The sequence below is a fragment of the Manis pentadactyla genome, chromosome 7, assembly GCF_030020395.1.
Source record: "Manis pentadactyla isolate mManPen7 chromosome 7, mManPen7.hap1, whole genome shotgun sequence".
Taxonomy (NCBI): domain Eukaryota; kingdom Metazoa; phylum Chordata; class Mammalia; order Pholidota; family Manidae; genus Manis; species Manis pentadactyla.
In genome coordinates, this window is record NC_080025.1 from 95,961,647 (window position 1) to 95,975,756 (window position 14,110).

The window sequence follows — 14,110 nt, forward strand, 5'->3', positions numbered from 1 at the left end:
TTGCAAATTGTTCCTATGCTTCAGTCATTTTTCTACTGAGAGAGTTGGAGCTACCTTATAACACAATAACCTTTTTTTAAGAAAAAATGTCTTCCTCCTAATTCTAACACACAGATGAATCGACTAAAGTAATACTGAAGTTTATTCCACCATAACATAATCAGCTTCTCCTTCAGTTATCCAGCATGGTTGAAAAATGCAATATTCCACATAACTTAATCAGTTTAAAGGCAAAATTTTGTTTTGAACATTTCTGCTTAATACAAAGTATACAAATAATAATCTAATATATTCTTAATGGCCCAGCATTATTAAGATCAATAGTACAATCATGTCAGGCTGTTGACATGTATAGTAAATGGTCCCACGTGACTAGGCTGTGAAGTTCTTCCATCTCCTCTTTCTTTGTTTAGCTACAATTCCTTACAATCCTCTGTGTGCTCATGGATACCTTAAATCTGAACCTATGAGAGCCATTTCACACTTGCTACAGAATAAAAGCCCAGGGCTTTCTGACAGTGATATTTCTACTTAGAATTTCTACTGAGAATTATTTTTCCCCTTATTTTAAGGTTTGTCACTATACTATTAAAGATTAAAGTTAACAGAATTTGAAGCTCTGAATAACTGGGTGGGTTTCTGTTGCTACATGCATATACCTACCCTGGGTACCAAACAGCTAGAAACCTAGGGAAAGCTATGAGGGTCCTTTTAGAAAAACCCACACAACCTACAAAACTGTCAACATCTTTAAACTTTTTTGACAAAAAGAAAACAACAGATCTCATTGTCATTTCAGTCTGAGGTAGCATTTATATTATTTATTGAAAATTATGTAACTAGAGCAAGGAATATATTAAGGTCTTTTTTTTTCCTTCATAAAAGCATTATTATTTGGGGGATATTAAGCTGCAGACAGAAAGGTTCTTAATAGACAAAACAGCTAATTGATGGAAAATGATGGCACATTTCCAAATCTGTGGGATAATTCAAGAGATAAGCTGATATTACTAGTGAAGATTAGCAATGAGTCTATACACATTAGAATGCCATTGCCCTCCCTGATGAATCTAACTTAATAGAGTATAAAAACGGTATTTCATGGCCATCAAATAGATACTAGGTAGTAAAAGAGGCATTCATTAATTTCCAGATTCACATGTGGCCTTGAGCTGGCTGAGTCAGCCTCCGAGGGAGGTGGGTCTCTGTGCTACCAAGTTCATTCAGGGTCCTTCCTTCTCCAGCACCTCCTGTCTAAGTGCGGACCCAGTGATCACTTTCTGTAACAGTACTGTCTGGAGAGGCAAATGCTGATTTGATGACGCTTACTATTGTTTGGAATCATTTGATATTTTTGGTCACTTAAAATTAAAGTAATATACATTTATTGTACCCATCTGGAATGCCTGAAATACTTTATTAAAAATTCAACCACTCTTTGGTTAAAATTCATGTTGTCCATATGTTTCTCACATTTTTGATTTTTCTAGATAATGTTTGAATGAGATACACAATTAGGGCTCTGGGTGAGGGGAGAAGAGACCCTCATTTATTAAAACCAGGGAGAAGACTATATCTGTTTGCAAATGTCATTGAGTAGCTTATAGGACCATTTTACCTGCACCTGAGTAACAGAGCAATAGAAGCAATATTCTGTCACATAATGCTTTACCTAGGTTAAGTGAAATTCTGATATTCTTCTCTTGACTCTAGAATGATAACAAAGGGTAAACAGGAATGCCATTTATCTGCTCCCCCTCCCCTGCCTGCCCCATATCTGGTTGATTTGTTCACACAGTATTCCCATTTTTCAACTACTGATGCTAAGTCACTTTCTTTGTATTTTTCTCAGGGTTAATGAGATATTAAATAAAGATTATAAGCCAAAAAGGAGGCCAGCAACATTGAGATCTGACAGTCTCCAGTGAAAACGAAGGGGTCTGTTCAGGTCACACAGATCAATAGTGTCAGCTTGTAATCTGTGTGATCTTATTCAAAGCGGACAATAAGCCATTCTCTGAGGATAAATAAGGTCCAACAGAAGGAAAAGCTATAACCAGGTCTCACTCCCCACATGTGCCTGAAGGAACACTGCTCTCAGCTTATTGCACGGTTTTGTATTTCCTTCAATAAGGAGTCTTTACGTATTAAATTGTCAGCCAGCAATATGACTAGTTCAAGGCTGTCTTTTTTCTTCCTAAAGTAATTTCATCCCTTAGCAATTTCCCAAGTTAATTTAAATATGAAAATAGAATGCTTATCTAGAGCACAAAATATGAAAAGCTTTATAATGTATTTGAAAACGCTGGCATGGCCTGCTATTCAGTTCTGGGGGAAGAAATTCAGTGTCCAACAGTACCCAACTGCTACCATGGAAACATGTCTGGTAGACAGCCTCTTATTGTCACTGTGGTCATCCAGTTGTGGGACCCACAAGAGATGAACAGCACATTTACTCCACAAAAATGTCAACTCCGTCCTTTTGGAGGAGATCCATTGAAAGACTGATGCTCAATAACAGAAAATCATTTTTACCCCCAGAGAATGTGACGGCTGCTAGAGCCAGCTCCTCTTCTGCATGCTGGATCTTTTCTGCTACAACTTTCAGGATCTCCTGGGCTGTACTGGAAACTTTTGCCTTCACGCTGACGTAGGAGTGCTCTGTTATGTACACGTGGCAAAAAACTGCAAAAGGCAAGAGTTGTTAGGGAATGGGACTGTGGTCATGAGGTACAGACTTTCCCAAATCAAACATCCACACACTTTATCATTCTTTTCAGTATAAAACACCTCAGTGAGATTTACATACTTCTGTATGCTCATGGGTGGAGAGGGTATATGCATACAGATGTGTGTTTGCCCACGCATTACAAAGTTGGGGGACAAGCATGAGCAGTTCCCAGGCTTCCCACACTGTGAAAAGAGAGCCATTATCTTGCACACGTGTGCTCACAGTGGTGACGGACGGCCTGACCAGGACACAGTGGTGCGCATCGTACAGGGATGGCAGTGTCGAGTGTCTTCTTTGAGGGTTACTGAGATCTCCCAAAGCAGTATATTAAAATGTCTGACTCACAGATTTTTATTTCACACTCCATTCCTGTATAGCCAGAGTGGCCCAATCAAGAACATCAGTTCGTTATTAGAATTTTCATAAGCTTATCGAAAAATCTATCATGTGCTGAGGTTTCTGTGCTCAGCCTTCTCAATCACTCAAGAATGACCCCCTTGATCAAGGTGGTGATGAGTTTGGTTTCCAAATAGAAGTCACATTTCTACCTTTTTAGTTTCCTTTTTATTGTCTGCGGTGCACATAATTATTACTAGGGCATTATCACTAGCACGGTGAATGGGTCCTGGAAAAAAATTTCATTCTGATTTGATAGCAGAAACTGTTTTAATAGTAATGGAGATAATTAACACATTATTTGCTTCTTATATTAGCTACTCTGAATGTATAAACCATTAGCTTCTTTAGAAAAGAGAAAACATATACTTAGATCTTCTCTTCTGTATAGCAGCTCCTAGAGACATTTTATACACAATTTAAATGGCACTGCAAAAATAAAGCCATAAATGTTTCCACAGAAATGCAAATGAAGCAAAAGACAAACTCTGAGTTTGTACGTGCAAACCTCCGAGTAAAGATGCCACCAGGAGGTACCGGCAGCACTCTGTGTGTGGTGTGGTTGGGTGCGCCACACTAAGACAACAGCATTGAACACATAGTTGCTTGCTATGTAGTCAACAGGCTTGTCAGAGACAAAAAGGCTTTTTTTTTGCTACCATGGAAAAATGGAATTTTTGAACAAGGCAAAGATCCAGTCTACAAACCACTAACTGTGAGGACCATCTACAGCTTGCTTAATAAGCTGATTAACAAAAAGGGGCTCAGGGTATTGGAGCACTCAGAGTCTTTGAGACTCAACTTGGAAAATTATACAACTAAATTGTAAGACAAATGGGCAAGGAAGGTCAGCAACTAAGGGATCAGGAGGTAAGACAATTCCTTTCGCTGCTGCATGTGGTACAGATGACACTTAGGACAGGACAGAGTCCCATCGTGAGCAGCACTGTATACAAACACTATGGAACAGAAGCAGCATCTTTGTGACATTTGTTATTTAAGTGTTCCAGAAGCTGAGCAAGTATTAAGCAGTCACACTTAGAATTTCAACACATATTGAAAGGTGAATTAAAAGAGAAAGTCACCAAGTCACAATAGCATGAAACATTTAAATTGCTTTAAGTGTTTCCCAGCTCTGCACTTGACTCAACCTTTATGCAAACAAGAGGAAACCATTTCCTGTTCCACAATAAAATACCAATGCAGAAAAGCACGTCAGCACCTTCAGGGGTCTAAAAAGTGCCTCCGCTTGTTCTGACATGCAGCCCTCTTCAGGGTGGGTCATGGGCCCTGTCAGCACCGGCGGGCCCTGACTGGGGATGTGCTGGGTGTGCAGCAATGCCCAGCACGGCCTCACCTTGAAGGAATTTCAATTGCACTTCCTTCCTTTCATTATTCTCTCCAGATATTCTTCTCAAATCTAAGGGACTGACTCAACTAATGCCCTCTACTGTGGCGTTAGTGGACTTCCCACTTAGTCACAGGCAATGGGCTGAAAAAGCTGGGAAAAGAGGGCCAAGAGGAAAAAGGTTGCATTTCCAGGCCATTTTGCACCTCTCTGCCAGAATGCAGGATGGCTCCTTGCAGCCTCCTTTCCGTCCTTCCCACATTAAAAATGTCCTTGGTCCCTGTGACACTAGTATATGATCAAGAAAATTATGACACTCAAAGCAAGAAAATAAAAACCATCATGTCTGATGCTAACATGCTTGGGAGAGGAGCATGGTAGCTGGAAATGGTTACAGGCAGGCCGATGAGCTAATGTTGGAGAATGGACGACTGACTGCTACTCCACCTACCCCAAACCCTCATTAAAATCATACTCACTTTCCTCTGTTTCAGTCACAGTTCCCCTATGTTGGAGCCAGTTCTCCTTAAGACTGAATTGGTGGAAAAGGGCTTTATTCTGTGAGAAGGGAAAAAGAGAACAATGAATGAATGTATCCCTGCCCTTTGGAAAACCACAGCTGTTTACAACATGTTCCAAGAGTTAGCCAAAATTTTTTTTTAAAAAACATGAAATCCACCCATCCAATCTTACAGGAATAAACTGGGAGTTGCTTCATTACTGCCTGTGGAACTGGAGATTCTGAGCAACATGACAGACCTTGGGCAATATCCACAGCAGGCAAAAAGCCCCTATAATTATTCCCTGCAACACGCTGGAGAACATTGGCATGATTCTCAATCTCTTGGCTACTACAAATAGCTACAGACTCTTCTCCCGGGAAAGACAATGTGTCCCTATCCCAACAACCTTGCTTTTAGATAAAGCAACTTTGAGATGGTGTCATGTTTCTGCTGTAGTACCTTTCTCAAGGGAAATAGGTACATTATTCATTATGATTATCCAACCTGAAATATCAACTTCCATAAAACTTGTGCCTGACATTGCATTTTACAATTTCCCCTCAAGTTGGAGGGGAAACACATTCACTCTTACTACTGTCTCTCTTTCTGTTGGGTTGAAAAATGCAAACCTTTTTCTTATAAGACTTCCTTACTCTTACAGTCATGACTCTTGCCTGGATCTTTTTTTTTCTGCATAGATGTTTAGAATTCAAACATGTATCACTCTGGGGATATTGGGGAAATTCTGAGACTCCAAAATGCACCACAAAAATATGCAAAATGTCATAAAATCATGGGCACAGGGCTGCAATGAGATCTGTACCAGCAGCCCAGGTAAACTGAAGTGAAGCAGGAAAGTGCAGGGAAGCTGCAGCCTCAGGCGGCCCCCCTCGCCCTGCTCCACTTGAGGCAGTATTCACTTCAATACTGAAGAAAGGTCAGGTGAGGCAAGGCAGGGTCTCCAAACCAGATCACCCCATTTCAGACAGAAAAGGGTCTGCCTTACCTTTCTTTGTGGTGAATATTCATCTACAGTGCTGAAAGGAGAAGACAAGAAGTCAGCCTTTGTCCCAAACCCAGAATAATGTAGTTAATGTCACAGAAGATTAATTTTCAGGCACTGGGCAGAGGTTTTTGCTCCTCAAGAAGATAAAACACAGTATTCATAAATTTACTAGGTATAAAATACTTGACACCATGCTCTGAATTTCAAGTGAATCAACAAGAGAGGAAGCTATTTGTACAACAGGTATATTTTTCTTTCTACCCACAGAAAGTGAACATTGAAGGAAGAACTGGATTTATTCAGTCCACAGAAACTCTTAAGTTTTCTCAAGTACTCAATGATTTTAGATGAAATTACTGTTATTCAGATAGGAATACAGGTCAGCCAAGGTGCATCTTTTCCAGGGTGTTTCTCTGTGGTGGAACTAGGAACATTCTGCAGGTCCCCAGATCAAACCTTATTCCAGAATCTAAAGACATCTCATCATCTTATAACAGAGGCAAGACTCATGTCTTGTACCGTTTTCTTTTTTTGATCTATTATTTTCCACTTTTATGTGTGTTTTTGAATGGGATGTATTATACTCCACTAGTGTATTTAATTCATTTAAGTGTATTAAACCATGAATTAAAGTTTCCCAACTGTAAAAAGGCCTGCTTTACTGTACAGACCAACTTCCATGTGGGTTATTATTTTGATGTAAAGGCTGTCTTTCTTTTTTTTTTCATTTATTTGTCCCTATTTTCATACAGGTCTTAAGGTATGGAAACTTTTATGGTGTAGACTACGGTGAAAGGCCATCAAAACTCACAACATTCATTTCTAACACACTGTCCTAACTTGTACCTCATTTCTGAATTTCTAAATGTGTGATTTTCCTGACTGAGGACTAAGGCTTATACATGATTTGTTTACTCCCCAAAATTAATTTATATAGACATTTAATTTGCAATAAGATCTCCCTTTACTAAAATTAAGTCAGGCTTTAAATCTTAAGTCAGTAATCTGGAAAGCCTGAACTCACATTTTCTATGAGAAGTATATTTGTGACTGCTGAAATCTTAACAGAAGTTTTTTCACAACTTGACAACAGGTATATTTCATGTTTATTAAGTAGAAACTATAGTTAATTAGAGAACAGTTTTTTCCTCTCAGATTAGCTCTGCATCTATATATGAAAGCTGAATAATGGCTTGATGTTTTCACTTAGGAAAATTAGTATGGGTGGTAAATCAGAGCAAAATCAGGTATTGGCAATTTGAAAGACTAATGAGAGCTACCTCAGGGATATGTGGACATGCCAAAAGCCACTGAGTGAATGGTTTGCTTTAATCCTTCTAATTTGATAAAGAACCCCAAGGGATCCATAAAATTGAGCCTTTAAAGTGATCTGTGACTTGCTGGGATGTATTTATAAAACTTTTCTTCCTATCCCATTAGAAATAGCTAAAAGCCCCAAAATGACAAGTTAAATATTAACATTTTTAAAATTAAACAATAACATATAAAATAATTGTTTTTTATGCACCCAGGTTGTCATGGTCATATTGAACAGGGTTAAAAAACAAAACAACAACTCAATAAGCTTGACTTAGTGTTCATTTGGGGATTAAAAAAAAAAATCTTTACTATTAGAAAAGATAAGGAATCAAAGGGACTCCCAGATTCAGAATGTGCAAAATAAACTTTATAAGACATCCCAAAATCTATCACATTTGCTGTTGCTTTCTTGTATTGCTTGTGATAAGGAAAATGAAATACTTACTGACGACGGGGCATTCCAAGTATCTTTTGAAATTCTTTCAATTCTTTTTCAAGGATTGGATATTCATATACGTCATCCAGTACATTCCTGTATATGGTCTGGGGAACAAGCAAAATGGCAGCTGAAGTGGTTTAATGCCTATTTTGTGAGGATGAAGACTCATATATACAATGGTTAACCTGCTCAAGGAAACAGGTGGAATTCAGGACAATGCAGAGGGTTAAACCAGGTACCAGTGAGATCCTGAGTAGTATTCCAACCCCTAGTCCCTTACTCAACTGGCAGGGTTCTCTTGAAGCATTTAGGGGCTATAGGAAAGGAATACTGGAAACTTAGAGATATCTGGCTGGCTATTCAAGATTTCCATGCCTATTCTATATTTTTAAAAATAATATCCACATAATTATTTGGGAGGGAAAAAAAATCTGTTGAATTAAATTATCCACTTGTTTTAAAAACATTAGTTTAGTCAAAGAATTGGCTAAACCAGCTTTTAACTAAATGTTTAAATGACATCTGAATTTTAAAATCAAAGTGATTTCCTTCATGAAAGGCAAAATCAGTTTAAACACTGGCCTATTCTGAAATAGAACTCTTCCCTGCTCAGATTCCATTCTATCCCTTCTCTGTGTTAACCTACACAGCTAACACGGTTTTGTTGGCCAAAAGAATCCAACTGTCTACAAATCATCTCCAGAGATTCTGTGTTGAAAAGATACTGCAACCTATTAATGATTAGAAAAATATATCAGTTTATCTAATTCCAAATGTAAATCTAGCTTAGTATCTATTTTATAAGTTATTATTCCTTAAAATTCTCCAAATATATCATATCCTGAAAAAGTTTCATGACATATATATTGTCAATATAGTTTTTAAATGATAGCATTATCCAAATATTGTATATATGATACTGGTTAGTTCAAACTCATAATGAATCTCAGTGTGTTAAATAGTATCAAGTTTTTAAAGTAAGTTTTATTCTACCTTCCTTAACTATTTCATTAGCAATAAAAATTCCCATGACTTACATAAAATCACCTTACATTAGTGAATGTAAAACTTGCCTTCTATATTTTTTCATAATTATTTAAAATTTAATAAAAATTTCTATGTACTCAGATCAGTATCATATGCTAAGCAATGCTTTGAGTCACAACTTGAATATTACGAATCGATTTAAAGAGTGCAACTACAAATGAGATTTTTGAAAGGTATTACTGGAATAAAATCAGTCATTTGGCACCAAAGAATAGCTGGAAGTCTTATATTACCTTTAAAAACATTTTTGAATGTTCATCTTCATGTAACCAGTCTTTGTAGAGAGCAATCCACTGGGAAACAAGATGTAAGACCTTACGTTTCCGACACGGAACATCTGAGTTTTCTTCTTTGCCTTGGTACTTCTTAGCAGAATAGGTGCAAGTGGTTAAGAAAGAACATTACATTGTGGAAAATAAAAATGTGAAGAGATCTGTTTATTCTTGGCCTCACAAAATATGCTAAAGCACACTTTCCAAAGGATCTACAGGTATCTAAGCAGGCAGGAAGACAAGAATATGCATAGGGCGAGCAAGGTATACAGTGAGAAGAGTGAGAGTAAACCAAGGAAAATGACTTAAGCCCAAGACGTAGAACATGTTTATATCCAGGTGCAGTTTTAGAGGTTCTTCAGGGAAACTCTATGAGACATTAAATTACTCAGTGATAATCACAAATAATATTAGGGTCATATTTAAGAGTAGCTTGAAGGCATATAATTTGCTATCCAACAAACTATATTATTTAATAGATGGTAATTCTTTCATAAATGTTAGCATTAAAATTTAGAAGAAATCTGCTCATAGGTATTTTTCCAAAACGCTTTTAAAGAAGGAGAATTGAAAACCTTGTATTTATTGCTAAATGTCTTTAACATCCCATTTGGAAGCTGTGGAAGAAATCTGTTTTTGAGATTTTCCCAATTCAAAACTAATAATGTTTCAAGACCAGGTTCATAAACTGGCTCTAAAAAGTTTCAAAGTGTCTGTAGCTTTGTGTGGCTATATGATTTAGTAAAGCACTAAAAGTAATCACCATTGCTGGTTTATATATTTATTAAGAGAGATTTTACTTCAACTATCCCTTTATGGAGCTTTAAGGTATTCTTTTAAGCAGGAAGATACTGTAAAGTGAGTGAGAAATGTAACAATTATTTAACAGGAAAAGAGTAATATCAAGACTGTTACCATTAAGGCTGAAAAAAACTTAGGGATATGCGAAAATTATCCATCTTCCTAAAAATTCTCATGTGGGCTTAAGTAGACTCTTCGGTCTGGATAGTTAACAGACTATTTAAATCCTTCTGAAGCACCTTAAACACTGTGAGGCAAGAAGCCTGCCTGGAGATAGAGTGTGCTTACTAGACTAGGCTTTTTGGCCTTTCATCTGGTACATCTCTTCTAGTTAGCATATAAAATCATAACGCTTTCGTAACTGGTCTTTACCTCCTAAGCACATCCACCAGCTCTGAAAAGATGAGAGTTGGTTGCAGAGGTCAGTTCAGACCTTCCATGCTGGGGGATAGCTTGTCTCTCCTGGGCTCATTTGCCCAAAACTTGTTATCACAAATGTCCTTTTTCTGCCCAAGTATGCTGGCACTAACTGACCGATCACCTTCTCCAATCCCCTCAAACTCTTGACCCTGGGGTTTACCCACAAGGCCAAATTTACCTCCAGATTTCTAGTCTTGAGACAGAGGTTTGAAGAGAACATAAATAGTACAATTTACCCATGACACAGAATATAAAAACAGCAGCATAGCATTTCCAGTTCCCCCTGTCGATTCTGTCTCATTTCATCTTTTACATTGGATATCACTGCATTAATACTTAACATACCCACACCCTACTGAGGGCCTGAGTAAATTAAGAAAGGCAATTAATTCTTAGTGCGAGACGTGTGTGAGAGGAAGCCGGCATAGCAGCCTGAAGTTAGTGGAGGATATTGCCTCAATAGCGCCTGGCACAGGTCATCAGTTGTCATGAAGACTGTGTACGTCAGAAGGAAGTCGTCCAGGAGGGTTTCTGCAAAGATAGAAAAACACACACAAGGTAAGCAACGCAGTGATAAGAAAGGCAACTGCTCATCCAGACCCCTGAACAATGTGTGCAGCAGAAATATGACAAATGGTGGTAGGAGTGGGAGGGGTTAGGACAGGAGAATTTTAGCCACAAAACACATTTATTAAAGTTAGATTTTTAAAAACTCCTCACATAGAACACCTCAAGTAATGAGATTTTTTTTTTGGTGCAAGGCTGTCTAAACATACCTCTGTCATCTTTCTCTTCCCCACTAAAATATCACTTATATTTGTGGGTAAAGATGCTATGGAAAATCAATGCATAAATAATGTGCTTTTAAAAATAGAATTTATGATATTTCAGAGGTATACACTCAAGTCCTACTAGGAAAGAAGACTGCATGTTCTAATAAATTAAGGCTTTCTAAAGCCATTACTGAAGTCTAGGCAAGAACAATGGATAATAAAACCCAAAGGACACATATCAGGTTCCAAGGCCATTCACCCTTATCTCTCCAAAGCGTCTGTAAGAAGTAGGGAAAGTGGTGAGTGATTTTGTTACTGCAGTGAAGAGAGACAGAGCTAAGTCCGGTTAAAAATGGAGAGCAGTTTAATGTATCACAATATGCTCATTTCTGGTTCCATTTTTATTGCCTCTTAGCCTTGACTGTTCTTGGAAAAGTTGAGCATGCATGCACTATGTAACTGCTAAACAGGCAAACTCTGACTCCCGATATAATTCCCAAATAGGTAGAAAAGATTATATGCAGAACTCAAAGTAGGGCTTTTGCCACAGTAGTCTTTATTTAATCCCCTTAATTTGAAGTTCATTTTACAAAAGTAAATAGTCTTTATCTAATCTCCTTATTTTGAAATTCATTTTACTATATGACTTGATTTTTGTATCTTTTACATTCTGGACATCTAATTTTTAGGTATTTGAAACAGTAATGTAAGAATGATGAGCTTGTATACTCAATAGCATGTATGCTCTCTAAGATCTACACACTATATGTGTGTAAGAAGAAAGAACTGCCTAGTATAGAGCTCTACAGCTCTATGTTGAAGAGTGGAAATTTTCCAGAATTTTTAGAAATAACCAGTAACATTTATTTTAAAAGTTGATCAGTGTGAAACAAGGCTATGTTTATGAACACAAATTGATATAAGAGGTTGTAAATGATATCTTCAGCCCTATATCAGCTGCAGGGGTTAATTTATTTCTGTTTTGTTTCACTGCAGAACATCAAGATAATCCTGATCCACAGAGGTAAGTGGTTGCAAATGGGAATGTTTTAAAAAAGAAAAAAATTTTGCTTTCTAATTGCAAGATGCCCTTAATTAACATGAACCAGAGATGATAATGAAGAGTATTAAGGGAATTTTCTTTGAAGATATTCATTTATAAGTAACAGTATTCCTTATTTAAAAATTTAATTTGACAAATGGCACTTAAGATGTAAAATAAGCCTGAACTTAACAATGTTGTATTGCACTACAATACGTTAACTCTCACTAGTCTAACTTACTATTACTCTACGGAAGAAGCACGTACTCAAACAGATGTGTCTGGGCCTTGCTGGGCATAAATTAAGTCCGGCATAACAAAACTGTGGGAGTGGTAGACTGGACAATTTAGTATGAGTAGACATGCACAGCCTGCATTCAAAAGAGGTGGGAGCTCACTACTAGAGTCCTTATTTACAAAAGGTGCAGGCAAACTCTGACCTACAATATAATTTCCAAATTGACAGAAAAGAGTATATAGTTTCAAATACATGCACAAAAAAGCAAAAGCTTTATTCTGAGATTTGCCCCAAAACCAGTTAACCTGGTCAGACAAGTTAATCATTTGATAACCTGATGAAAAGTTTGGAATATACATTTGAAACTCTGTGTGTCTTCTGTTAGTTTTTAAAACAGTATAAATTTAAATCAAACAATGGCAGAATGTTTGAACCCCTAGGATAATTTGAAATATAATTTGAAAATTATCACTCTGGAATACTAACGAACAGTATTATTCACATATTCTAATAGTTCTCTGCACTATATATACATGGTTGATGAAAATCCTCAACTTCATGGGTCTGATTAGAAATCGAGTCTTTTGCATTCAATGCTAGGCACAGTTAGGAAGGGCCACAGAATAGCCTAGAATCTATTTTAGGGTTCTCAATGGGCCCTTGTAGATCTGAGCCAACAAAATACAGAAACCACTGGTGACAGCCCTGAGACCCTCACACATTCAACATTTAAATGCTTCATGTGACACACAGGTTTAGACTCTCTGGGATGTTCTTACATTTAGTTAATTATTGAGGTTGGAACTATTCTCTAATCAAAATTTACTCCATTAGTAACCAAGATTAAGAAGAATGCCATTAACTTTGACATAACCAGTCATTCCATTCTGAAATGCCTTAGATAATGAACTGGGTGACTATGAGAGTGGTGGATGGTGGCAAAACCATTTGACATTCAATTCAATTAATCAGCTCACATATGACAATATTTTCTTAAGGGCTTTGACCCAGAAATGCTTATTTCCCCCTAAGCTACTACCATATTTAATATTCAACAGCATTTACCTAATTGTCTCTCTGTCATAGAAATATTAATTAAAATAAAAACAATGAGGCTATATAAAAACATCTCCAGTTCAAATCATAATGAACGGAATAGCTGAAAATCCTAATGAAAAGAACAGTTCCCAATGCTCCTAACTCAAATCTTTCTCTAGTTAACTACCATATTGTTCTGAAATTTTGCTATATATAAAGAGCTTTCCTTTATTCTTCTTTAGCATTGGTATTTTTTGCTGCACATGAAAGTGATATAATCAAAATGACACACTTCAAATAAAAATGCATTTTATAATAGCCATGTTTCAAAAAAGGCTGTCCCATTGGTATTTAGAGGTATTTTTAGAACCACAATGGCTATATAAATGATGATCCCCTGAAGACTATTAGCCAACAATTGCCATTTAGAAGACTAGGAAATCCACTGGCATGTACATTAAGACACTATAATTATCTATTATATAGTGCTTAATTAATAGTAATTTAAGACTCTAGGCAGAAAAGCACCTTTGTGTATAAAAGCATCTTTTTTGTGTGTATAAAAGCATCTTTCATTTAAACAAATTCATAGGTACCATATACACTAACACCCTGAATAAAAAGATGTATTCATTTTGATGTCTAACTCTGTGAATACCTAGGTATTAATATATGCAAAATTTTCTTTGACATTCTATTTACTAAATCAATCATTAAATCTTATTCCAAGTTCTTG

At 36.8% G+C, this 14,110-nt stretch overlaps 1 protein-coding gene across 2 annotated transcripts in view; it reads right to left on the bottom strand.

The window, feature by feature from the left end:
• The window catches only part of RAPGEF5 (Rap guanine nucleotide exchange factor 5), a 217,906-nt gene that overhangs the window by 39,085 nt on the left and 164,711 nt on the right, over positions 1-14,110 (bottom strand). For both annotated transcript variants that reach the window (XM_036877421.2, XM_036877411.2), the window contains exons 12-17: positions 10,736-10,814; positions 9,024-9,168; positions 7,750-7,847; positions 5,985-6,015; positions 4,955-5,033; positions 2,536-2,685 (exon numbers count right to left, since the gene is read on the bottom strand). In XM_036877421.2, coding sequence (XP_036733316.2) covers positions 2,536-2,685; positions 4,955-5,033; positions 5,985-6,015; positions 7,750-7,847; positions 9,024-9,168; positions 10,736-10,814 — 582 coding nt within the window. The remainder of the gene's footprint in view (positions 1-2,535; positions 2,686-4,954; positions 5,034-5,984; positions 6,016-7,749; positions 7,848-9,023; positions 9,169-10,735; positions 10,815-14,110) is intronic.